This window comes from Chroicocephalus ridibundus, chromosome 2 (assembly GCF_963924245.1).
Source record: "Chroicocephalus ridibundus chromosome 2, bChrRid1.1, whole genome shotgun sequence".
Classification (NCBI taxonomy): Eukaryota; Metazoa; Chordata; class Aves; order Charadriiformes; family Laridae; genus Chroicocephalus; species Chroicocephalus ridibundus.
This window is the reverse complement of record NC_086285.1, coordinates 19,513,686-19,539,619: the sequence shown is the minus strand read 5'-3', so window position 1 is coordinate 19,539,619 and position 25,934 is coordinate 19,513,686. Positions and strand designations below refer to the sequence as shown.

Below are 25,934 nucleotides of genomic sequence, written 5' to 3'. Positions count from 1 at the left end.
CTGCTATTGCCAGCATAACCTGAGATAGTAAATTTATACTGGTATAGGTATATCTATCTGAGCTCCAGTTACTATAGCATAAGACATATTTTATATCTCTACGGTTAGATCTGCAGTATAACTAATTTGAAGATTTTGCTTATTTTTTATTCTTTTTCTTCCTTCTTGTTATTCCTTAACAAAAAACTCCATTGCACAGGTTTGGAAGTGCTTCAAATTCAGGCTAGTCTATCCGGTTCCAGGAAAGGCGAGAGTTCTGCAATGAGGAAGTTGGCTTTGGACAGAGAAACGCAGACAACAAACTCACTGACAGCAAGGAACTCCTTATCAGCTGACCTGTGGTAACACGTGTATGTTTCTTCTCTGCTGTAAAAGCACGGCAGATCATTCAGCTTAAACAACTCTCAGGGCAACAGTAAGTTATTAAAATTAATAAATTGGATTGTTTACAATCATCTGTTCACACATTCAGTAACTTCTTGTGTACCAGGACTCTTGCATGCCTTCTCTGTATTTAATCCAAAGGTAAGGTATCTTGAAATAGCCATCAGAAAATTCATCCCCTAGAGGAGTTGCTTCCATGGACATTCTCTGGTATGTAATGAAGCATAGACTGCCATTGAAGCCTTTGCCTTCCCGGTCAAGGCATTTGGAATCGATCTCTTCTTGCGTGTACTTTCAGACATCAACAAAGGTGAACTCGCATGCAATGTTAATGCAGATAACACAGGTTAATACAGATTATACCTGCAACTAAGAACATATTTCCTAGGGGCAAATGTTAAAAGCTGTAAATTCTCTCCACTCTCTTATTTTGCTGGAAGCATGTGTTTAACACTATATTTCCACCTATTAATGTTCTGTAGATGTACAGAATAAAGAGATTTCAAATAAAGAAAATTTTCTAAAAACATGACTGCATACATAATCTATCCCTGTAGTTTTATTGTGGGTAAAACTTGCCTTAAAAGTTGCCTTAAAATGTCTAAACAGAGATATTATTTCAGTTTTATTGGTATAAACAGGAAGTAACTCTACAGGAAAATGGCCAAACTGTTGTAAATTGCACCAGTATTTAGACCAGTTATCTTGGCTAAGAAGGATTGTAGACCATAAATTATTTAATATTTTCCTTTCTGGTTTAGCAATTAAGTTTTCTATATTTGCTTGGTATTGGTTTAATGTGTTATTTCGTTTAAGAACGAGGCAGTGACATTGCAGCACCACATATAACCATATGGCACAAGCAGCACCTGTACACTTAAAAAGATCAGCAAGAACTGAAATGAAGAACATGTGATACCAAATGTTTTGAATGCTATATAGATCAGAAACACAATATATCCGCAAAACTTGGGTTAGTTTCCACAGAGTGTAGTCTGAGGTTTCCTTGTACTATAACTTTTTATTCTGTAAAATAACATTTAAAACATAGAAATAAAATCTGCATATGCTCCAGGATGAGAAAAGGTACTATCAATTTCATAGGGGTGTTCAGTCCTGTGAGGTGAGGTTCATACTTTGTCTCCAGAGATGGGAAGCAAATAAAATTCAAAACTTACAGGCAAAAGAACAATTTAGGAAGTGTCTTCTCCAGAACTGGAAGTCACATTTCCCAGCATCAATAGAGAATCTCAGCATGTCAGTCGGGACACTACTAGATCCATGTGTACCTTCTTACTCCATTTTTTGAAATGTTTTGTAAAGAAATGAACAAAAGTAAATGAACATTGCGAAAAATCGTATAGTGGATTTGTAGCTCCGTACTAAAAATCCTGTCCCTTGGAGGGTTCTGAAAGCACAAGAGAAAACAGCTTTCTCTAGACTAAGCACAAAGTACTAACCTTCTGACCCTGACTATCAGCAGCTCCTAGGATTTGGTGATAAAAGGAAGGTAGGAGAATCTTCAAATTTGTCAAATAGCCACAGGCTGAGAAAACAGATAGATAGGTGTAAGCAAATTCACAAAAGATGAGACTGATAAAAACCTCAAATGCTTAGCCCCTTCCAGCAATCTGGAGTCTAGTGTATCATTGACTCTTACAACTCGGCAGCGCTCTCTTTCATACCATGATGTTTAGTCCCTTGGCTAGTGACAAGTTGGAAACTTTTGATAACGCACAGGTCCTTTGTGAGTTTTCTTGCAAGCTTATTTTATAGCATCCCTTCTCTATTTAAATATTCTAACTTCTGTCTATCAAATGAGGAGAAAAGAATTTTGTATTTGTCACACAGATAAGCACTGCAACAATACTTGTTATTGCTATATTCCTTTAAAGTAACCTTTTTGGTTTATGCCTTACAGCACCCTTGGGGTGTGGCACTGCACGAACATTGCACATGCTGTGATCTGTTTTAAGAAACAGCATTTAAGAGATGCCAGTAAAAGAGAGTCATAGAATTCCTTGGGAAAATTAGAACCCTCCGGCTTCTTTTAATTAATTTTGCCCCATTTCAGATCTTAATATAAAAAACCACACACTAAATGGTATTATTAGCATCCAAATAAGTAATCAAGGTGATATTTTTCCAATGCATAAATATATCACGATACTTTCAAACTCGTCAGATCTTATTTGTAGAACAGTATTAGTAACCATTATGTTCTGGACTTTTCTTATACAGAAAAGCCTATCTCCCGGTCCCTGTACAATGTCCCTGAAAATAAGGACTATGGTGTCTCTTAATGAGGACATATAGTAATGCTGCAAATGTCATAATTTAGTAGTGGCTTGTTGTATTTTTGGCAGAATATGAAACAAAATATTTTACTAAGACTAAATTCCAATTTTTCAGGCTTTGTAACAAACCACTGCTTTACAACAAATATTGTATCCAGGGGAACTTTAGAATCTAACTCTTTGAAAAAATGACCTCTTGAATGCTTTTAATGAAATCCCTTGATGCTTTAAATCTGTTCTAAAACTGACCAATTTTAAAAACATCCATGTTCTCAAATGTCAAGATGTTCCAGAAACCTGCATTGCTTAAAAATACCAAAGATTTAAGCTCATGAAAAAAATATTAAAAAAAAAACTTATGAAAAATTAACTTCAGATCTAAAACTCCATTTATCCATAGTAGCTGTACCCTCTGTAACATACTGTAATCTAAAACATTTATTTCAAATCAGAAAACATTTTTCAAAAGAAAACATTACAGCTTCTTAGAAAAATGTGACCCTTGGGGAGACAAATTTCTCCGGAAAGATTAGAAAATACCTCTTGCGGACTTTTCATTAGATCTGAAGTCCAGAAGAACAGAGTGTCAACCCACAATACAGGAAAACTGTAAAAATTTTTCAGTTAGAAGAAAGAATTCCACAGCTAAAAATCACAAATCAGTGTAAAGGAAGGTAATACCTAAGCAGGCAACAATAGATAAAAATGAGAAGTATCTTAAGGCAAGTAATTACTTGCTTTAATATGCCCCATAAATGCCTTAAAACAGTATTTTGATATTGCTGGAGAGCTGTAGCACAGCTCAGTATCGCTCTGCCTTCACTGCCACATCTGCTCTCGTTCTGTCCCCATGGCAATCAGGCCGCTTCCTACTCAGTTCTCCCCCGGCTGAGCTGTTTGGTTCCCCCAAATCTTTTATATGTGAGTCACTGAAACACTTACTCATACTTAAAAAAAATCATCAAGAATTCAGATGGTGCTAACATATTTAAGTGGTGTGTAGGTGTGTTATCTGATGCATACAGTTACAGAGATCACCTCTCTATGAGTAAGTTTTACATTACAGATAAACTTGATAAACTGACTGTATGATAGGCTTATTGTGACCTTTCCTGAACTATGCCCACAAATTAACGCCTACTTATATTATTAGTAACACTCCAAGCCCCTAAGCGGTGTCCAACAGGAAAATGCTGTATGTTTTAATTAAAATAAATTAAATCAGAAACATTTTCTTCCTCCTTACAGTCAAGACAGCCCCAAGCAAGTGACGAATTTAAGGTGTCATATCCCACAACTCTGCCATCATGTTAAATGGAAGCTGTAGATGCCTAGAAAGGAGAGCATCTGCCTCCAGACCTGAGAAGTTCCACAACACTGAATTTTAAGGTCACATTTTATTACATACAGTATAGCCTTCTCCCGTTTGCCTTAGAACACTATGAAAAATAGGTTGCTTCTCCAAAATGATTAGGGTTGAAATATCCATGCTCCTTCTGACACCTCTGAGGAGCATCTCTCAGATAAAGAAGCGGGAGTCTGAGGCGTGCCATGGTGCACCCTTGGTGACGAGGATCCCTCAACTATGGGCAGACTCCTTTTCCCAGCAGGAGCTGTGCTGACTGAAGAAGTTACTGCCCACAAGCCGTCCGTCCCCAGATGCTTGTAACTCTCCTTCTGGCAGGGGCTACGGCCAGGCTGAGATGCACGCCTGCATCTGGGTCAGTAAAAATGAATCCAGCAAAAGCTGCAGCGGTTCAAATAGAAAGCCTCTTGTAACTGGTCTCATCTGAGCTGAGGCAGGTTAGGAAGTGTTCAGAAGCAGCTGAGCTGGCAAGTGTGACCGGCAGGAGGGCACTGCAGTCACTGAGGAATGAACTGGAGACTGTCATTGTTCCAGCCAGTGCAGACGCAATCAGAAAAGAGACCCATTTCCAGTGCCTTAGTTTTCACACCCAACCACTAACCATCTGTACCTGATGCACAGAAGAATCTGGCAGGAGAGTTTACACTCAAAGTTGTCTGAATCATGCTGTTACCCTAATAACACCAGCCACAATTTAACCAATAAGACTGCCGTTCTTCTCATTATATTTTTGTGAACTTCTTTCAAAAATTCATCAGCTAGTTGCAAGAAACAGTTTTTGGTACAACTTCCGCTACCAACATATTTTCAGCTATTTCTCTGGAAAGCTTTAGTGTCTCTGAGGCTGACATTTTGCAGTAAGACACTGCTGCACGTAGAAGTGGGGTTTTTGTTTCTTTCATGAAAAATATTCTATTTTTAAACACGTCTTAACACTTGGAAAATGAACATTTGGACACAATTAGGAGGACTGTGAATTGTAGCATCTCCGAACATTCTATCCACACAAAGTATGATCTGTTTCCACAGTTCCTCGCCTTCTTAACCATCTCAGGTCTTACTAATCTTCAGTAATTAACTCAGAGATACAGAGATGGCGTTGGTGCCTGCTTAACAATCGGGAGTATCTTTGGCTTGGAACTGTAAAGGACCTTTGACTCACTTGTTTTAGCAGGTTTGAGCATTTCACAGAGCTTTCACTCAAAAAGATAGTACTAGTTTAGGGTGCAAATGCCATTTTATCCATTCATAGACATGGAAAAGTACACAGAGATAAAATCCCTTTGGCAATTCTAGGAGTAGATTTCTTAGTCCCAAATCTCTCATCTTTAGCTTGCCCATGAGACATCTATTTGGCAGCACTGTCTACAATCACTAGAACACATTTCTCAGAACAGCAACAACTTTAAGGTCTATATCCTTGACACTGGCAGCTTCTGTGGACTAAATTAATGTCATATTTTTGTTGCCCATTAGCTTTTTAAAGTATATCATGCTGCAAAATTCTCTGTACAGGTGTTCACTGTCTACAGTGCTGACTGCAAGCCATGCATCTGAAAAAGGTTAAAAGAATATATTTTAGTTTTTGAATGTCTAGTACCCACACAACCTCTCTCTAAATTAAATAAACAAACCCCATTTTGCCTACATTGAAGCTATTTATTTGCATGATAATTTGCAGATAATTTGGACTTCAGTCCTCTGAAACTATTGCAGAATTTGGCCTTAAAGTTGATAGGAATTCATTCTACCAGGAAGGCTCCAATTTGTAATTCTTCCACAGCTACCCAGCATCAAGTAGATGACATGGTCATCAGCTAAACTGTGTGCATGAAGCAAAATAAAGGAAACTCACAACCTGCCGAAAAGAAAACCTGTAAGTATAAAAGCTAATGTGGATTCTCTTCCATCTAAGGACATGCATTTTTCTCAACAGGTCATAAGTTGTGTTTTCATGACACACAGGCATGGAGATAAACAATCATTGTAACACTGTTGTAGAGTCTGGGTATAGATGTGAATCACTAAATGCAAGCAATACACTTAGTTCTTTATTTTGTGTTGTTAAATAAATAAAACTATTTTGAAGTTAGTTGCTTTTTAGGGTCAGAATTACAACATATTGTTTTCAGATGTGAAGTTCATACTGATCTCAAAAAACCCAAGTTCCATACAGTAAAATTATACTGAATAAGAATAGGTTATTATGCAAAGCAGGAATGCACATTTTATGCCATTCTTTACTCTGATTATAGTCTGATGCCTCATGCTGTTGTGTTTTTTAAGATGTAAGTATTTAGTAATGGTGTATGAGAAGGAAAGCTACACGGCAGAAAAATGAATTATTTTACTACATTTACCAACTGGCTTTCAACTTACTTATTACAAAATCCCTCTGTTCCTTACTCCTACAGTAGAGCGATTTAGCAAAACTATTTACTGAGGTGGCTTCATATAGCAAAAACATTCAAATTTCTACTAAACAATGCTTGTTTTGTTGCTTGTTTTCAGAATTTTGCAGCACTAATGGTCGTGTTTATGCCAAGATTAATAACCAACAGTTGTAAATATATTTCAAACAACTGGAGGCTGAAGAGGAAACAGATCGTATCAATGGATTTGTTTGTGAACAGACTTCAATGCAACCATTGTGCATGGATTACAATTCAGAGGTCACGTTTTTTTATTAGTTATGTTTTGGAAACCATAAATAATGGATTCATTTTAAAGAATTACATGAATTGACCAATCCTCATAATCCTCTAGACATTTCCTCCAAGTGACTAGCAAACAACGTTCCTTTGAAGTTCATACATATTTTTCGGGATGATTTTCAACAATATCTTCTTGACATGAGAAGATGAAAAATGCATTTCTAGAATCCACAATTCAGACGCTATGTGGAAAACAGATCAATATTGTGTAATATTCTGTGCTCAAAATGGAATTAACAACTAAAATGTATAATCTGATTATCAATAATTCGTATACTCCCCTCTTTCAGAAGTGCATTGCACAAATTCATAGAATCACAGAATCATAGAATAGTTTGGGTTGGAAGGGACCTTTCAAGGTCATCTAGTTCAAGCCCCCTGCAATGAGCAGGGACATCTTCAACTAGATCAGGTTGCTCAGAGGCCCATCCAACCTGACCTTGAATGTTTCCAGGGATGGGGCATCTACCACCTCTCTGGGCAACCTGGGACAGTGTTTCACCACCCTCATGGTAAAAAATTTCTTCCTTATATCTGGTCTAAATCTTCCCTCTTTTAGTTTAAAACCATCACCCCTTGTTCTATCACAACAGGCCCTGCTAAAAAGTCCATTCTTATAAGCCCCCTTTAAGTATTGAAAGACTGCTCTAAGGTCTTCCCAGAGCCTTCTCTTCTCCAGGCTGAACAACCCCAACTCCCTCAGCCTGTCCTCACAGGAGAGGTGCTCCAGCCCTCGGATCATCTTTGTAGCCTTCCCATGGACCCCCTCTAACAGGTCAATGTCCTTTTATGTTGGGGGCCCCAAAGCTGGATGCAGTACTCCAGGTGGGGTGACAAAGCTATTCAAAATATTATTCAAAATATTTTTCAAAATAACAGAGTTTATTATAATAGTGTTATTTCTAAATAACAGAGATTACTGGTATTCTGTCACTTCAGTCCACAAAGGAATAACCACAGAAATCACAGAAGTCCTAAGGAAAAGTATCAGTCTCACTCCTAGTTTAGCTCTCCATGGTTTTCAGTGAAAAAAAGCTATGCCACTGAGAGTCACTTGCCCAAAGCATGAGATTTACTATCATACTTACTTTGTAAAATATAGTAATTGAGAGAATTAAATAGACATCTATGGATAACGATATGGGAATACTAAACATTTCACAAGAACGGGTAGCAATGCATGTAGAAAGCACACTGGTCTGCCTAATAAAAGCACGTGGTGTTTTTTGTCTCTTCCACCAGCCTCCTCCACCAGTTTCAATGACTCGTAGCATGATTCTTTCAATTTTTAGCTTCTGTCATTTGTCTACTAAAGAAGTCTTAATTCACACGCATTCACTTTCTCTTCTGCTGACAGGTTGCTGAAGACTTCTCAAGAAAGTCTACAGACTCTGCGTACTTCCTCTATTTCTCCACTTAATTTTTCCAATTCCATTTCAAAACTGAGCTTTGGTTTAAAGATCACCTTTGGCATACCCATGGAACAGGTTTAGGTGATATTGAATCTATTAGTAGGGGATTAGACTTGATGAGTCAGAACATCCTCTTCTGTCTCAAGCTTTAATTCAACCTTTACCTTTATCGGCCTGTCATAAATTATCTCTTCCACACTGAACAAAGAGAAGCTCTAATTATTGTTTGTGAATGCTCTGCTCTTCTGCTATGGTTCTCATGCTATGTTTTTTTACAAAAACATATCCCATTCAGCCCTTCTCTTCATGACATCCACATCCTTCTTTTCCTTTGTTCACTCTCCTGGTTCATCCTTAAACATTATTTCTTGTCCAGTCCTATCCACTAATTTGTAAACACCCTCATAAAACACCTTCCTGCTTCCTCTGTTGTACTTCCCCCTGCGTTCTACCTAATTAGTTCTTTAATCTGCTAAAGTTATCAATATCACAAACATACTAAAGAATTTCTGGATTTATGTTTCTTAACTCTTCTGCTGCTGTCACTTTCTCCTTAGACAACGTTCCCAACTGCAAATTCTTCCTCCATTACTTTTCATCCTTAACTTCAACCTATGATGTTTCTGAAAATAATTTTGAATTCTTCTATCAATCTGAAACTCTCGCCTCTTTTCAACTTCAGAGCTCTGATTCTCTCTGGAGGAGCAATCACTAAGGAAAAAAATTAGTATGGTGAAAACTGAACACATTAGATTTTATTAATCCAGTTTTGAACTCAAAAATCTCTGCAGTCAATTCCGCTGTTCCTAACTTACATTAAAATCCAATGTCTTAGAATTTAGTATCTAAGAAGCTGTTGAATTCTATCAGTTCTTATGTCAGTGTTTCCAGAATACATTGTTTTCCCCTAAAATTTGGCATGCAGCTTTCCATACCTGCATCAAATTTACTGTAAGGACTATCCTAGCGAGTTCCTACCCACTATACTTATTGCCTCACTACTCTTGAGTTCATTCAAAAAAGTGTATGTTTTCTCTTTTCTGCCTCTCAAAACTCGGAGATGCTGCATCTAAAATTTCCATCATTGGATTTTATTTTCCACTCCATCTACTTCCTGACTCTTACCCTTAAGTCTACATGATACTTCCATATCTGTTTATTTATGAAATCATATTTTCTAACACTCCCCTTGATGCTTTCTTGTAATTTCCCTGCTGTGCTCAAAGCTTGTAAAGTCACCATAGAGCCTTTAATCAAATCCCCATTTAAACAATCTTCTTATTTTGAGCTCATTTAAATACACAAAATTAAAATGAGAACAAGTATAGTGTATCACCTGTAAGTCTAGAAGAAAGGTCATTCTCCAAAAATCGTATTTCTATGGAGCAAAACTATCCATGTATTTTCCATTCATGATTCTTTTCCATTTCATAGTTATTTTTAATATAATTCTTACTGATTAAGAAGCCTTAAAAATCTGAGTTATAAAAATGTTATCAAATGTTTCTTTGCAAGTTGTATATTTCTCAATTTACAGCTACAAACTTTGTTTACAATTAAGCACACCTATTTTTTTCTTTATTGATCTACACCCGAGCCTGTAAGTTTCTGTCCACATGTGTAAACTCCTTAACTTTCTCTACTGTATCATTCTAGCTTTCTAGTGAAAAAAACCCAAAAGAAATGGAAAAATACAGTTTGATTGTTAGAGGAAATAAAAATATGCTTTCAGACAAGGCTGCACCTCCAGTTTCAGTTGCAGGAGTTATATTAAAGGTCTAAGAAACAATACTGATGTCTGTAGAATTTAACAGTATAACCACATCATTTTTGGGCTATGCTTTCCTAAGTTGGATTCCATTTTGTTTCCTCTCAAAATAATAACCAAATGGTATTTTCCCACATTACCTGTATATATACTAAATTCAGTAATCTGACATGCCAATTTGAGATAATGAAACAAGACACCACCATAAAAATGTCCAGGCTGAGGCACATATGTCAATACTTTGCAAACCAGATAAAACCATCCTGATTACAGAAGCAGCCACTCATTTCATTAATATCCAGAGAATCTAAATGTACTATGCTTTTTTTTTTAAAATCAATTCATTTGTATGAAGAAGTCTAAACCAGAATTTACATGCCCAACTTTCATCTACTTAATATGAAAGCAGATCTTAACATACTAATTAAGTGTCGAAATTCTGGAATATGATGACAGGTTTGAAAAACAAACAGCCATGTAAAGCTGGTCATATTTGTAAATCTCCTTTTCCTGTAATCATGTCCATATGCCAGACATCAAAGTACAACATTTTCCACTGATACTTTGCAGTTAAGATGTACTTTCACTGATGCCAAGACCTGACTTTGGGTCACAGTTACAGCCCATTTTTGCTACATGATTAAACCATGAAATCCCACTTTAAATTACAACCTCTAAAAATCAACTAACCTTTCAGTATTGAAGTTGGAATAAGACAATTCAAAAATTCCATGAGTTTGAGCTGATATTAGTTGTTGGATTTAAACAGCTGAAGGGGGGAAGGGAGACATATCTGAAGGAAGTATATTGAGAGCAGCAGGACTCCCTTCAGGAGAGAAACAAAGAACAGTTAGTAAAAGGAAGCAGGATAAATAATGTGAAAAGAACAGTGTCTATAAAATTAAAAGGGGATAAAAAGAGAGAACAGTAATAAGTCTTAATAGAAAGTGGAACAGAAAGGGCAAAGGGAAGCAAAGGAGTGGAACTGGTGACACTCCAAGACTTCACGTAGAGCTTTACCTCTAAAATTGTGATTATTTGCCCCTGATTGAAGTGTAAAATGCTGTGAGAGGTATGTTATTACAGAACAAACTGACATGGGGGATTTGGGAGTCTCATATAAGACTGGGATAAAGAGTCACTCAAACTAGTAGCAGCGAGTTCCTCAAGTGTTCTGACTACAGCTATGTTGACATGGATATATTCTCTAAAATCTGCAATTGGACAGGACACAACGATAACTCAAAATGCAAAGGATGGCTGGTACTGGTACTTTAGTCAGTGTTACATTTATGCATATCTCATGGCAGGAATCTACCAATACTAATGTCATTTCAAATTTATACTGCAGTGTCATTCAGCTTCTCAAGGCCAGGCAGATATCAAGCACTGTTCCAAGCACTAAATCAAGCACAGCTTCAGGCTCTAAATACATGATATCTGTTCAGAAGCACTTACAAGTAAAAAAAAATACTTATTTTCTGAAAACTAGATGCAAGCACTAGTTCTAGGGAAGGCACCACCTTCCTGCTAAAGCAGGAGGCTAAGATCCAAAATATGCACAGCCACTAAATGCTAGGATCATCTAGGACTTAGTCTTGATAAATGCATCCTTCCATAACAAAATTTGTATTGCAGTTTCAGCTTAACATAACATGCTTTTATTTTATTTCCTAAGCAATGACGTTAAGATTTCCATTTTGTGGTATACATCTCCTGACACTCATTGGTTATGGATTAGTAGGGTTAATAAGAATTAACTTGTCACCAAGGAAAGAAATTTTAGAACCAGGGTATCTTTATATTGGATAAGAGATAACCCAACAGGAAAAGCATGTGCAAAATAACAACCAATTTAAATAATTCCACTATTCGCCAGGCAGTATTATTGAAGTCATCATTACTACAGCAAAAAAATTTGAGTATAATTTCCATGTGCCTTTATGTGAGACAAACATTATATTTTACTTTATTAATTAGTTCTACAATACTGCTAAATACCTAGAAATTGTATAAAATTAATATTGCACATGTCCTTCATAAACCTAATTCTTGAAAGAGAAGTCCCAGGACCAAATCCTAACCAAATGGCTACAAAAGGCTCTCATCTACTTCTCTTCCATGACAGAAAAAATTCAGACTATATTTGTGAAAATGAGGAAAAGTTTATGGTCACTGGGGTCAGAGCAAAATGCCAACCAACCCCTGTCTGTGTGAAGGATGTAGAATCAGTGTGGGAACTATCGGACTCAGCAAGTTGCATTTGTGCTCAGAGAGAAACTGTATTATCACACCATTTATTTAGTATACTTCCTCAGACATTTCTAGGACAACTTACTTCTAGAAATGCTCCCTCACTATGGAGTATGCACTACAAGGTGGAATATAAATGTATAGCTTATGCAAATAGAAATTATAATCATGCATTCTGAAAAAAGCGTGGTCATCTCACTACCATTGCCTCACTGAAACAAATGAATCATTATTGCATAATTTCCTCTGAAGATAACAGGAAGTCTTGATCCTTACTTCAACACTGGATTTGGTTCAATGGCTTATTTCATTTTCTTATAAAACACTATCATCATCTAGTGGTATGTTTTGCTACTATGTAAACTGCATGTTATGAAGATGAAAGCATTTCATTTGCTTAGCATTAAACATTTAAAATAAGACATGGATTTATCATCTTGCAGTGATGCCAAACTATGTGGGAGCGGGGGTGGAAAATGAAGTAACATGAAATAAACTTGACAGAACTGTTGCGGATTTTGAGAACAAACAACATGCCGACATTTTACATGACGGAAATTTGAATAATTTTCTGTCCAAAAGTGAAGGCTAAAAAGGCACAAATGAGGATGTTTCATATCCTCATTCATACTATCCATAAAGTATAAAGGGACATAAGCAAATATTTTGAAGAAAAACCTCACAGGTTTTTTTAAAAAAAATATTTTTCACACTGTTTTTCTTCTAATTTGGAGGGGGGGCGGAATTAAATTTCCCATTTACAAAAGTCCACTATTTATTATGAACATACAACGAGAATCTACATAAATAAGTTGTTGACTTACGTGGTAGCTTTTCAGTCTAACAAAATCAACTTTCATGGAGATGAACCTTTCTGAATTTCTGCTGAGATTTTTAATGTGCTCCACAAGGTCAGCACAGAACTTGTAGCCACCTTTGAGGACACAGAGAACCACAATATCATTGTCTCCAATGTCTTGCATAATATCTTTGGCCAATCGTTCTGTCCTGGGGCAAAAAAAAATAAGGGTAAAATAACATTAGATGCAGATTCTCTAGGTTGACGATATGCTTTCCATGTAGTTACAAAGAAACCCTACGGTGAGTATATGGCTTGACTGACAGTCAATGTTTTAAGGGTCTTGACTTGACTTGTCTGGGTTTGGATCAAGTTCACAGTAGGCAGATATAAAGTGATGGATGCAAGATGCAAAGCTTATGAATCAAACTGATTAACCTTAAAAGCATAAATTCCCCAGCTATAGAAAAGGGAGCATCTCAATATATATTGGATTTGTAAGCGTTTCAGAGACTTTGGAGTAAAGAATGTGACTTAGCTTTCAGTTTTACCTCACAGTAAACATCAATATAAAATAATCCTGTACAGTCCCCAACTTGTTATGTTAGTTACTACCCAAGAACAATAAATTCAGTGAAAGATAGGAAAGAGAATTATAAGAAATATTTCATACTGATAGGCTTTGAAGACGCTACCCCTACAATTTTAATAAAGATATACACAAATACTATAAAGAAATATAGCATCAATCAAAATTTTATAAAGAGTGCACATCATCACTATTTCCTACAGCAAAAAAGAAGAGTGCAAAGAGCTTAAGTGATTTGTTCAAGTTCACACACGTAAGAATAATCAAGGTTATGCTTCAATGAACCCGGAATTGCAGGGTTCCCATATCTGTCTTCTCTTTGACAATTCTGCATTGAGAACACAATGTGGCAGATGATTGAACCCAAAAGATACACATTTCTGCCATATAAGTAGTACATAAATTTTCAAGATAAAAATAATAAACACGAATGCTTATCTTAGGTAGCTTTGCTTTCTAAAGAACACGGTAGATGGCATTTCTAGACCTAAAAGAGGGTACCAGGTCATTTCTAGATGTAAAGCAGGCAGCAGGCATCAACAGAAAACCAAACAATGTCGTTTGATGTTTTGAGGAAAAAAAGCTCAGTGCATTATTTTCTGTAAACAATTTAACTGGAAATTTATTTGACAGCTCTCTGAACTAGATTAGTAGTTTCAATAAGAGTGGACTTCTTGACAGGATGCAATTTATTAAATAATCCTATAATTTATCCCATGTCTTTCATGATTACATTTTTCGTATTTTTTTCTATACCCACTGTAATATGGGAATCCATTTGCCGCTACATAAATACATTGAACTATAGCGAAATCTACACGTGTGCATGTGCCAGACAAGAATAAGCTCTAAATTGCAGATAATATACAGTTATGATCAAAAGCTGTCGGTTCATTTTTACATCTCTGTATTTGTTATGCTGAAGTAAATTCCATATAGCAGTAATTAATATTTTTTAGATTTGAAAAATAGAAGATATCATTAGATCATCTTGTTTCACCTGAAATAGATAATTCCTTTTACTGATGTAAGACTGAAGATTACTAAAAGACTTTCACTTACTTTACTGAAGATTAGTAAACTAGTCTTTTATCATATTTTATCAAGTCTGAGAATAATGGGGAAAGCTTCTCATTAAGAAGAAACATTTCTCTGGTGATTTTCGTTTTTTTAATCTTGTTCCTCAAGTTGTTTGAGGAACTGAAATTTCCAAAAATTCCAGCATAGACAAAAATGTACTAATTTTAATTTCCAAATAAAAACATAGCAGTTTTTTAACCTGTATTTAATTGCTACCAGCTGACAAGAGAATTTTCTCAAGTGCTGAGCCTTCTTCCCACATGAAAATTTTGCATGATCACAATATATTCAGTTCCACATCCTATTCCGTTACAACAGAATTAGTCTTTTCAGCTGGAGTAAGAAAAAACAGTGGTGTTCATTTTGCTGGAGTACAACAACACTGGAGTTCAATGCTTACTTCAAAAAATGTATATTGAATTCTATGAGAACTGAAGTTCTAACATACTTATTTAAAAAAGAGGAATTAAAAGTCAGTTGACTCTAGACAAAAGGGAGGAAAAATTCAACACAATGGTAACTGAAAAGGCAATGAAAGAAAGCTTGTGTTTAAAAATAAATACAAGAGTCATAACTCTTCCTTATGATGGATGTTTACAAACTTCTTTCAAGGAGTTCCAACAATTTCAGTACTTGCAACTGACTGTCCAAATGTGGTAGGTAGAAAGCTGCAGGTTGAAAATGTCCCATGAAATTCCATTCAGATATTCCCAATAAATACACTGTTGAAAATTACCATTTCCATTTTGTAACTTTTTAATAAGATTTTTAACAGATTTACTTCAAAACAGTAACTGAGCATGAACACTGAGCTGTACAAATACCAAAGCACCATCAAAAGCCTACACTGAGAGCACATGGGAACTACTACAAGGTAAGGAATGAGGGATGATCAAGCTTTCCAACTGCCACCCTCCAAACCTAGCATGGGGACCCAAACAGTCCACGACACACTCTTTGGTTGTGCTGAATGGCAAAAGTCAATGGTGTAGTCGGGAACCATTAAGTTACTCAGCATTAATAATTCGTACTGGGGAGTTGCCAAAGCTGTACATAACTGAGCATAGTTTTTTCTCATTTTTAAATTAAAAACACAGGATGATTAGAGTAAAAGTGGGACATTCAAGTATAACTATATACAAAGCTTTGTACCTGCACTTTCATCTTCAGTTCAGCTCTCTTATAATTTACATTCCAATGCCATTTTCACTATATGATCACACTTTCCTTGTTTTGGAACCCCTGCCTCATTCAGTGCCCAAATCAGAAATTAGGTGAAACAAATTAGACAGGGAGTTGCAAAGGCAACCCACAAGTCTAGCATTTCCTAACCTTCAAGCATTTTTTTTTACTTTCCAAATTAAATAAATAAAAGTATTTTTATAATTGCTAATATAATATTTTAGGACAAATGTTATATGCACACTGTCTGTGAATGACAAGCTTTATAAAAAAGAATAATAAAGAATAATACTACTGACCAAAGAATTTATTTAGTAACATTCAAACTACACATACCTGTCAACAATAATGCCATGAGGTATGAGCACGTATTCCAGATCTCCATAGTAGTGCTGAGGATAAGTGAACAAATCCAGACTGTATCCAGGCCAATTGTCTGAAATCTGAACAGCAAACAGCACTGTTAAGAATACTTCATGGTGTTTGACAATATGTAACTGATATAAAATCAGCGTTCTAGTACACTCTGTTGGCTGGATTAATTGTATGACATACTCTCTTTCAGTTATAATTTACTATTTCACTTTTCCTATTAATTATTTTGCTTCTCAGTGTATCTCAGAAAGCAAATGCCACAGTTTTTTCCCCCCAGAACTTGGGAAATTTCACCTGAAATTGCAAACAATTAGATAGAAAGAGTAAATATTTAATACTAAACTAGTGTCAAGTCTAAGTTTCTTACTACTTTCAAACTCAAAATGCAAATGTAAGATTACCAGTAAGTGGGGATTCTCCAATGGAAGATTCAGGCAGTGGGATTAAAAGTCATAAAATCATACACTAAAATTGTACATTTCTGGTTTTAAAGTCACACATAAATAAATAAATACAGATGAAACAGCACATAGGGAGAATAAATTACATGCTACATGAATGACAGTATCTGTACAAATCAGTGGGAGACTGTACTTCGTGCCAAAGGTGAGGTTCTTAATTTAGGTAAATCATCAAAGTGATTACAAAATGTTTGCATCTCATGTCACTATCAGCTAGTCTGTAAATCCATACATTGACAGAAAAAAATATTTTACAGATTTAATATATGTTAGTTTCATAAGTATCAGAATACAACAATTAGGAGATCCTGCAGCATACAGTGGCAGTAGAGATTAAGTGGGGCAAAAATCAGCCAACAGATAAAGCCTTCAGAAAGCTACGAGCATGCAAAGCCAGCAGACGAAGAACTAAGCAAACTCCAAATGAACAACTGTCACAATTCCTTATGAAAGACAAGACCTGCAGGTTCACAAGTTATCTTGGAATCATTACAAAGCTTTGCTTCGATATTGATTCAGGATAAAAAGCAACACCTAATAGGTTTTCTTCACAATCATGTTCCTCAAGTCACATATCGTCCTTCTTCCTACAGCTTTGGCCACATGAACCTTGAGTAGAAGGATAAATGGTGAGAAACTTGCCTTTGTGAAGTGCACGTCTTAATGGCATTTCTGCTAAATATATGAGGGTCCTTTACAGGACTGTCACTGAAGCTAACCTCTGCTTATGATTTCATGTAGTAGAGAAATAAAAAATATCTCAAAAATATCCAGGCTAACACAACATATCTGATGCTGAGCTGCTCCTCCACATCCAGTCTTCCTGAATTTAGGCATAGCCCTGCCTCACACTGTACTGAAACAGTGTTCTGCTTCATGGATTTTTGTTTGATTGGCCTTTTTTTCCATATTAATTGACAGCTACAGACACCTCGACTGTCGTGTTTTCTTAACTCTGCCCATTAGTTTCTGTATCAATAAAAGTTATTTGTTGGTAACTACTATTGAACATTTGCCCATAAAGAGCAGGACTTGGAGGTCACTGGAATCAATAAAAGCTTTTCCCCTGACTTACACAAGCCTTGAAACTACACAAAAGAAAAAAGTTACTTAGTTATGTTCCTCATTTCCATAGAAACGGGAGATTATAAATATCCTCTTTGGCGAGGTTTTTAATTAGAGGCAAATCTTGTTCCAAAAACACTTCTGCAGAAGGCCTGGGAAGCCTATTTTCCCACCTTCATTTTCAGTACATAGGGGTGGCTGACACTTTTTAAACATTTTGTAGCAATGAACTGTCTGGCATGGTTTTGTTCAAAAGCATTTTAACAGAAAATGAAACAATTTCAGATAGTGCTTTAAATTGCGTAAGTACTATAAACACCCACTAAGAACCTTTGTCAGTATTGCTTATGCATTCTCGCCAAATTGCATGTTTTCGGTGTGATGCAGAAGATCAAACTAAATGGATGGAAACCACTTTGGAATTCATGCGAGCCAATAGGTTTTACTTAGGTTACAATAAGTCCTTTATGAAACAGGATCAGGATGAAATTTTGATTCTCCTATCTGCCCTTCTGGATCTCTTGAATAAAAGAACATAAACTGCATCACTTTGCAATAATATAGTAGTTCTCATTTACGAGTGCTCACTGGCATTTGACAAATAAGATTAAATTCACACGTACTTTCTAATTACTTATTTTTCTAATGTAATAAGCCTATTTCATATTCTTCTTTCTTTTAGACAGGCACTTCCCAACAATAAGACTTAGCTATGATCATCTATCCTACAGCTATTCACAGCATTATGCTATAGGATAATTTTCAAGTAACTGTAAATTTTTATGAGTAGTCTGCTTGTTAATTAAAAAAAAAAAAGTGCAATTATCCTCAGTTTAATAGCTAAGCATAAAAAATATCTGCCCCAAATTAAACTCAACTTTTATTAAACTCCTGGCTTTAGCCCTTGAAAATATGAAGGAAATATTTGTGATTGTTTCAATAAAAAGACAGTATTCAACCAGATAAATAAATATATTTACTAAATATAATGGTACACAAGTGTGTAAAGAAAGTCCTATGGTGAAAGAAAGAGCTATTTTTAAAGTTCAGGCTTGGCATGTTCAAGCAGCCCAGCAGAAATTCTTCAGTAGGTCTTTAAAAACTTGATGTGAATGTATACAAGAAGGAATACAAATACATGGCAATACCCGAAAGCATTCCCTTGAGGAGTAAGAGAGAAGCTGGAGACACTCAATTGCAACACCTTTGGAAGAACGTTGCTAGCTTTGCTGTCTGGCAAAGTGGGTACGTCTGAGGTTTGAGCGCAGTGCTCGCTTCAAAGCGACAATGATCCAGATTCTGCTTTGGTATAAAATAAGGGGGCAAGCATCAAGAAAGTCCACCTTTTGTAAACTTAAATCATACTGCACTGGCCTTACTTTTGGTTAATTTTTGGGGAGGTTGGGGAGCGCATGCACACATTTGTGTGCAGCAAGCAGCAGAAATGAGATCAGGAGAGCAGAACACGGTGATGGGCACTCATCTCCTCCTCGGCAATACCCTCACGTCGCTTTGGTGCTAAACACAGTCACCCGCTTTAAAAATGTCATTTACCCCCACAGGTGTCAGGGGAGGTGGCTGATGCACAGTGGTGTCCGAGACAGCGATGGGTTTCTTCGGAAGAGGGACGGGGGGACGCTGGCATGGGCTGGGCCACCGCCTTGGCGGCTGCTCTCCAAGCGGGCTACAATCCCAACGCCACAGTAAAGAACGTACCTGAGGGGGTGGCAGCGAGGGTATCTGCTCCACAGGAAAATCTGGTTTGTCCCTCAGAATAAGGAGCATATTCGTTCATTTTTGCGTAACCTCTTCAGTACTCAAAACACACTGCCGAAGTTTGGGCTTTTTCCCACGGCAGAAAAACAAGGGGCAGCCCAACGGCGAGCTTGTGCAGCCCCCCCGGATCCCCAAAGGCCTCTGAGCATTTCGGTGGGAGCCCTAGGGATGGATCTCAGTTACCCGGGCAACCTGGCGACACCGCCGCTCGGGATCGTTCAGGACGGCGTTTTCACGGTGGAAGCCAAAAGCCCGGGGAAGCCTGGGGAGCCGCCCGGCCTGCCCGCCCCTAGCCCGGGCAGCCCACAGGCACCCTCCCGCCGGGGCCGGCACCGTCCCCGTCCACCTCCGGCAGCCCCAGGGCGGGCTGCGGCGTGAGGCGGCAACGCAAGCGCGGGGAGCGGAGCAGGGTGAGGGGACGCGGCCCGAGTGCCGGTCGGGGGAGCGCGGCGCAAGCGGGGACCCTCGCAGGGCGGCTCGGCGGGCGGGAAGGACGTGAGGGGAGAGGCGGGGGCTAGCGGCGGCCTCGGGGCGGGGGCCGGGCAGCGGGATCAGCGCGGTGCCGGGGGATCAAGCACAAAGCGCCGGGTGAGCCGCGCCGAGGGGCGGGCGACGGAGGACGGGCGGGAAGGATCGGCGGGGACGCGGTGCGGGGGGGCGAGCGGCCGAGACGGGCCGGGCGACGCTTTGCATTTACCACAACGCCGCGGCCTCCGCCGCTCCGCGCCTCGGCTCCGCTGCCGCCTTGCCCGGCCATCTTCCTCCGCGCCCGCCCGAGGGGCTGCGGCGGGGCGGGGCCGGGCCGGGGGCCGGGCTGCGCCCGCCGCTGCTCCCCGGCGGAGGGGGGCCGGCGCCCGGCGAGCTGCGGGGAGCCCGAGGAGGCTGCCCCCCTGTGTTTGGGGCCGGTCCCCCGCCTCCCTAGGGAACAGGGCCTACGGTGTGCCCGCCGGCGGCCGGGCCTCGCCAAACAGGCGGTCATCAGCTTGGTTAATGCCGTGACAAAGTTTAATTGCCTCTCTGAAGAGATGAGGAAATAGGCTGTAATGCATCAGCTAAACTGTGCGTAAAGGCATGGGACGGGTGTTCAGAAAGCGGTGTGTGGGGCACAGCGGTGTCGCTAGGGCTGTTGGACACCTCTGGTGCCGGGGACGGGGTGGAGGCGCCTGGACAGGCCAGTGCCGGTGGGAGACCCGCAGGATGGTGGGCAGAGCTGGGCAAGAGGCCTGGGCTGAAGAAGTTAGTGGATAAGATTAAGCTGGTGTGGTCTAAACTGACATTTTAACAGGTTATATTCTTATGATTATACTCTAGGGAGGAAAAAAGGATGCCAGAAAGCAAATTTCCAATAGTTCATTAACCTTGCTGACTTCTGGACTGGAGCTCCTTCTGCCCCACTGCTCTCTACATGCTGGAGCAAGCTATGTCTTCCTCATGCCTTCATCCCCCGGCCATGTCATTCATGCTGTCTGTCCAGTAGAAGGAAAACAGATCAGGAGCCACAGAGCCTTCCACCATCCCCCTTCCAATTCTGTTAAGATTATTATTAATATTTTGCTTTCACAGCCTTACAGAGGAGAAGGAGCTTGTTTCTTCTCTTTGGTTCCTCTGATCATTGTCTACCTTTACATTCCCATATAAGCTGTTCAGATTTGGACCTGCACTATCCTTTTTGTATCCCATCTTTTGGGAAAAATGCTAACAGCGTCCCAGTCCACTGTGGGTAAAATTGCAGCTTTTCACTTTCTTAAAAGTGAAAGTTGGTTATGATTTCTGGTATTTATCTGTTAAATGTACAACTGGTAGAATTCTGCTGTTACTATACTAGAAATCAGTAAAGGGGAAAAAAAGTTGCTTTTAGGGGAGATATGGGCATAATGAAATATGCTTAGTGAGATCGAAGGGGCTGTTACTGACCAAGTAGGAAGACATTTCAACTTGGTACACTTCTATTCTAGAATGTAGTCATTGACACTTGTAGGTCACAAGTCATAACTGATGAATCCAGAGAACACCCTGGGTGTGTCTACAGTAGGAGTTTGGAGCCCAACATGGGCTGGTTTTTAGGTGCATCCTGTTAGTGCACTTACATTAGAACTGGTAGGATAATAGCTTAGGAATATGGTGTTAAGAAGGCTTCTGTACTTGAATCACCAATTAAAGTCTGGATAAGTACTAAAGCAATTGAAAATTATCTTGTGATGATCTTTGTTTCTTATATAACACCAGATCTGTTTGCTTTTTGGTGGGTTAAGGAACTACTCTTAGAAGAACTATTGCTACAATTGACAACGTGTCTGACAAAACAGAGGACCAGGTTTACAAAGTGAGAGAGACCAACTGCAGAATATGTCTGCCTCGGAAGTGATGCCTGTATATGAAGACTTGAGGTATGCTGGAAAAAAATAGTTTCTGTTCACAGGGCTTTAAAATAAACTTAATAAAAAGTAGTGAATTTGATAAACAGCATATACAGATTTGTACAAGCCTACATAAAGCAAATAAAAATATTTTCGTAAAATATATAGATTTTCATAATGGGCAAAATCCCTAAATACTTTTGCATTTCAGTGCATATCAACTTTTCGTACAACTGTTGAGAAAGAAAAGCTAATGTTTCCAAATTTGGGATTAAATGCTACTGATTTGTACCCACAACACTTTTCAAGATTTGAAGATTCTTCTTGCCTAGAGGGGGGCAAGAACCCTTTCTAAAGCCCAGATTCAGCCTAAAGCTAATGCAATCTGATTTACTTACCACCACATTACAGATAAAGCTGCCGTTGCATAAACATCACAGAACTAGGCTCTATAGTGCTGAAGCTATTTGGATTTCAGCCTGAATCTCAGATTAATTTTGCCACTGCTATATGAGTACTGGTTTCTTCTACCTTTTGGACTTGTTGGGTTACTATTACAGTCTTCTGTCTTTTTTAACCACATTCTTTATCAGACTGCTGGAATACAGGAGATTGTTTTAACTACACCACAGACAGAACACCACAGACAGAAGCTTAACAATTTGGAAAAGATGAACAAGATACTAAAAAATAAATTCCTCTGGCATTGTGCTGAAAAACTTAAGCAGGAAATGTTTGTTCTTCCCGTCAAGGTTGGATGACTGCATTTTGTCAGGCCTTCCTTTTGGTATTTTTCTCTTCCAACAATTTTATAGGGCTCACTTAAGAAGTGTAATGAAGTGTCATGTCTCACTAATAACAATAAATAAGAATATGTAAATGAAATCTAGATAAATTAAGCTGGGTACAGTTTGGAGGGTACTGCTGCTAGATGGATATGAAGCTGCTAAGGATTTTGCTCTGGAGGTATATGCACTTACTGTTTACATTGTTTTTTACAGTATAAGCCAGTATAGAATGAATGAATCTAGAATAGATTTTCAAAATCTTTTTTAATTAGGGCCAAAATATGATTATTTAAAACATGATATCAGGGTCTTAACTGTGAAAAAGACTGTAAGCATTCTGAAAAACTTTCCTATTATCTTTGTTTAGCTGTTTGTTTATAAACTAAAGATAGGAGGAAAAGAATAAACACTTTTAGATATACAACCATGGGAAATGATCAAAGTGGGAAAGAACAAAGAAAATAGGGTAGATCGTACTTAGAAGTCAATCTGGGTAGGTCTGGACACATAGCCAAAAGACATAAACGAGCAGATGGGAAAGGCAACACACAGAGAAACAAAGCAGAGTTAGGACTTATATGCAAATGCCTTGTGAATGTATTTATATCTTGGGCCTTTACAGAATGAACTTTATCATTTCAGTTACGCATCTTTTCCTCTCTTATCCTGATACTGATAAAAGCAGGACATGTAGTATCCACCCTTTCACAACTCTAATGTAAAGAAATATTGAAAATAGAAGGTTGGTGGCAGGGATATATCAAGAAAGCAGTCCAAGACAAACATTGTCATGGAGTTACCTGTTAGTCTTTGCAACTCCATTATGTATTCTCCTCCCAAGAAGTTATAACAAACATTTGACAACTCAGTTTAATATGTAAACACCAAAAATAGACAAGAAAAGCATGAAAATCCAGAATATTTCAAGAGGTATGGCTTACCTAGGTAGAGGCTTGCCAATTAGGCGATGAAGTAAGAGCTCTTATTCTGGTTCTGCCTGTTGCTGCAGCTGTTATGTGAGCAGCAGAACTGTAAACAATCTTATCAAGCATAAACCTGCATTTCTTAGTGGTTACAAGGTAAGCAAACACCTACAGTTGTTGCAGAGAAAGAGATTTTTGGGTAAAATGGTCACTGAAGAGAATATTAAAAACAAAAGTCTAGCAGATACAGTACTTTAGGGCATTGAAAGGAATTCTAAATTTTTTTCATATCCAGCTTTAATATATTCCATAATTTTGAGTCCTTTCGCATTATGTGAGGCAGTTACCTCGTCCATAGGGTGGCTGCTGAAGACCCTGAGTACAGCAGAACGTATTTACCAGACAGTATTTCATAAATATGGGAGAACATGAAGCAGTTTTTCAAACCGTTCCCCAACATTCAAGAGCATAAGAGGACCGTAGGAAAAGCCAACCAATTAGGCAGCTATGATGTACCATAGCATAGATGCTAAACTTCTCCTTTGTGACTGCTGTACTACAGCAGGTGGTGGAGTGGTACTGCAAGCTGGAATCTAGCTTCTGTCCACCTTCAATTTCAGCAGAATTAGCACCCCAGGGAACTGCAAAGTTCAGCTTTAGAGCAATTGCAGCTTCTAAGATCCACAAGGGAAACTCAGAGCATTTTAGCTATCACAGGGAACCTGTACTGAGTCTACGAGACTGACTTAGGCCTTGAAAATGAACTACGATAACTTTGATATCAAGAAAATGGCTAAAAGCTGCCATTCAAGATGTTAATCTGGTTTTTAATTTTTTATGATCGTTAAATCAGTGTTAGGCACTGCTTGACAGAATTCTGTGCTTTGACTTATTTGGTCCATGATAAACATCTTTAATACAAAACTACATTTTTGTTTGTTATTAATCTCACTGTGCCAAACTAGAGCAGCGAGAGCTTCACTTTGCAATTTCCTGGCTCCTGAAGATACTCTTCCTGCTTTTCAGGTTCATGTTATTAAAATAGAGTTCTTTATAGCTGAAACAAATCCAAACAAAAATTTCCTTTTGTCCTTTAATACTAGAATAAACTTTATTTCTCTTAATATTATGCAAATATTTCCCCTAACCAGCTATTGAGAAATATTGACGTTTGAATTATAAAGCATTATTTTCAAGAACTGCTGCTCACATCATATCCTATGACAAATTCATCACATACGGCCATGAAAACTGGTCAGGCAATTGTAAATATATAGTGGATCACACCCAATGTAATGAATTTAACTATTAGAGTTTGTTTTCTTTTGAAAGAATTTGTTCACTTGGCTTCATCTGTCTTTTTGCCTTTTTTTTAAATAAACTTCAGCTAATTTGGGAAAATCTGCAAAACAAAAGAATTCTGAGTGTTTTAAACAAGTAATCGAGTAACAGTTTAAGGACTTTTTTTTTTTTTCGAGAATAGCTCCGTCCGTCTTTGATGTAATTCTGTGTACTTTGCAGCTTGCCTAGAATAAACAGTGCCATAACAAAAGTGTATTGAAAAGCAGAACCTCGTCCAGCAAGTTCTCCTGGAGCGTAGGCACCATAAATGTTCATGGCTGGCCAACCTCCAAGCTCTCTTGCTGCACAGAATGACCCGCTCCCTGAGAGTGCTGGAATGCTGGATTTAGACCATTTGCTAATTTTATGGTTTGTGTAAAAAACAGACCATTCTCTTGAGCAAACAGCAAAATATGGTTGTTTCCTCATTGTGCAGTGCTTGGGACCACATGTTGAACACTACTGAATTTTTTTTCTCCGAAGAGGCAATTATTACATCGCTTCCTCAGCTTTATGTGTCTTTCAAAGCAATATGGGAACAATTCTAGAGGTACTTGTCTATCTTTACAGCAGCTCTGGGAATTAGAGGATTGAGTCGCCTGAGTTTTCCATATGGGGGCTCTCACCTAGCAAGAGTAAATTAAACATTAATTTAATTAATTTTGACTGAGCAGTTTGAGGTGATAGCTTTCAAAACTATTATATAGTGCTGTCTAGGTTCAAAGCATAGATTCTAACTTCAGACACCCATCTCCCATATTTAAAACATATGGGCTCAAATTGCAGAAGTCAGGAACCCCCAAAATGAGAAATGCAGCATTAATGGGTACCAGTGAAAAAGCCAGGTATAAGTCATTTACCATTGTATTTCAAAAACATTCTATGACAAAGACATGAATAAACCATACTGCTCCAGGGAATAAGTTAAGTGCTTTAAATCTCATTTCTCTTCCTTCAACTCCTACTTTCCAGTTGCTGAAACAAATGAGATGAGGGTTCTTGGA

At 38.2% G+C, this 25,934-nt stretch overlaps 2 protein-coding genes across 13 annotated transcripts in view; one reads left to right on the top strand and one right to left on the bottom strand.

The window, feature by feature from the left end:
* Positions 1–20,839, bottom strand: part of PRTFDC1 (phosphoribosyl transferase domain containing 1) — a 47,924-nt gene extending 27,085 nt beyond the window's left edge. For 6 of the 10 annotated variants that reach the window (XR_010069800.1, XR_010069801.1, XR_010069804.1 and 3 more), the window contains exons 1-3: positions 20,219–20,839; positions 16,181–16,287; positions 13,019–13,202 (exon numbers count right to left, since the gene is read on the bottom strand). Coding sequence is in view for 3 of the 10 variants with exons in the window: in XM_063324637.1 (XP_063180707.1) it covers positions 13,019–13,202; positions 16,181–16,287; positions 20,219–20,500 (573 nt within the window). In the remaining 7 variants the exon portion in view is untranslated. Of the gene's footprint in view, positions 1–10,631; positions 10,768–13,018; positions 13,203–16,180; positions 16,288–19,461; positions 19,684–20,218 lie in introns of all 10 variants that reach the window. The other 4 variants (XR_010069802.1, XM_063324638.1, XR_010069805.1 and 1 more) reach the window with 2 other exon arrangements.
* The window catches only part of THNSL1 (threonine synthase like 1), a 32,936-nt gene continuing 26,700 nt past the window's right edge, over positions 19,699–25,934 (top strand). The window contains exons 1-2 of one of the 3 annotated variants that reach the window (XM_063324633.1): positions 19,699–19,931; positions 21,774–21,908. The gene's annotated coding sequence lies outside the window, so the exon portion shown is untranslated. Of the gene's footprint in view, positions 19,932–20,050; positions 20,110–20,982; positions 21,052–21,773; positions 21,909–25,934 lie in introns of those variants that run through there. The other 2 variants (XM_063324632.1, XM_063324630.1) reach the window with 2 other exon arrangements.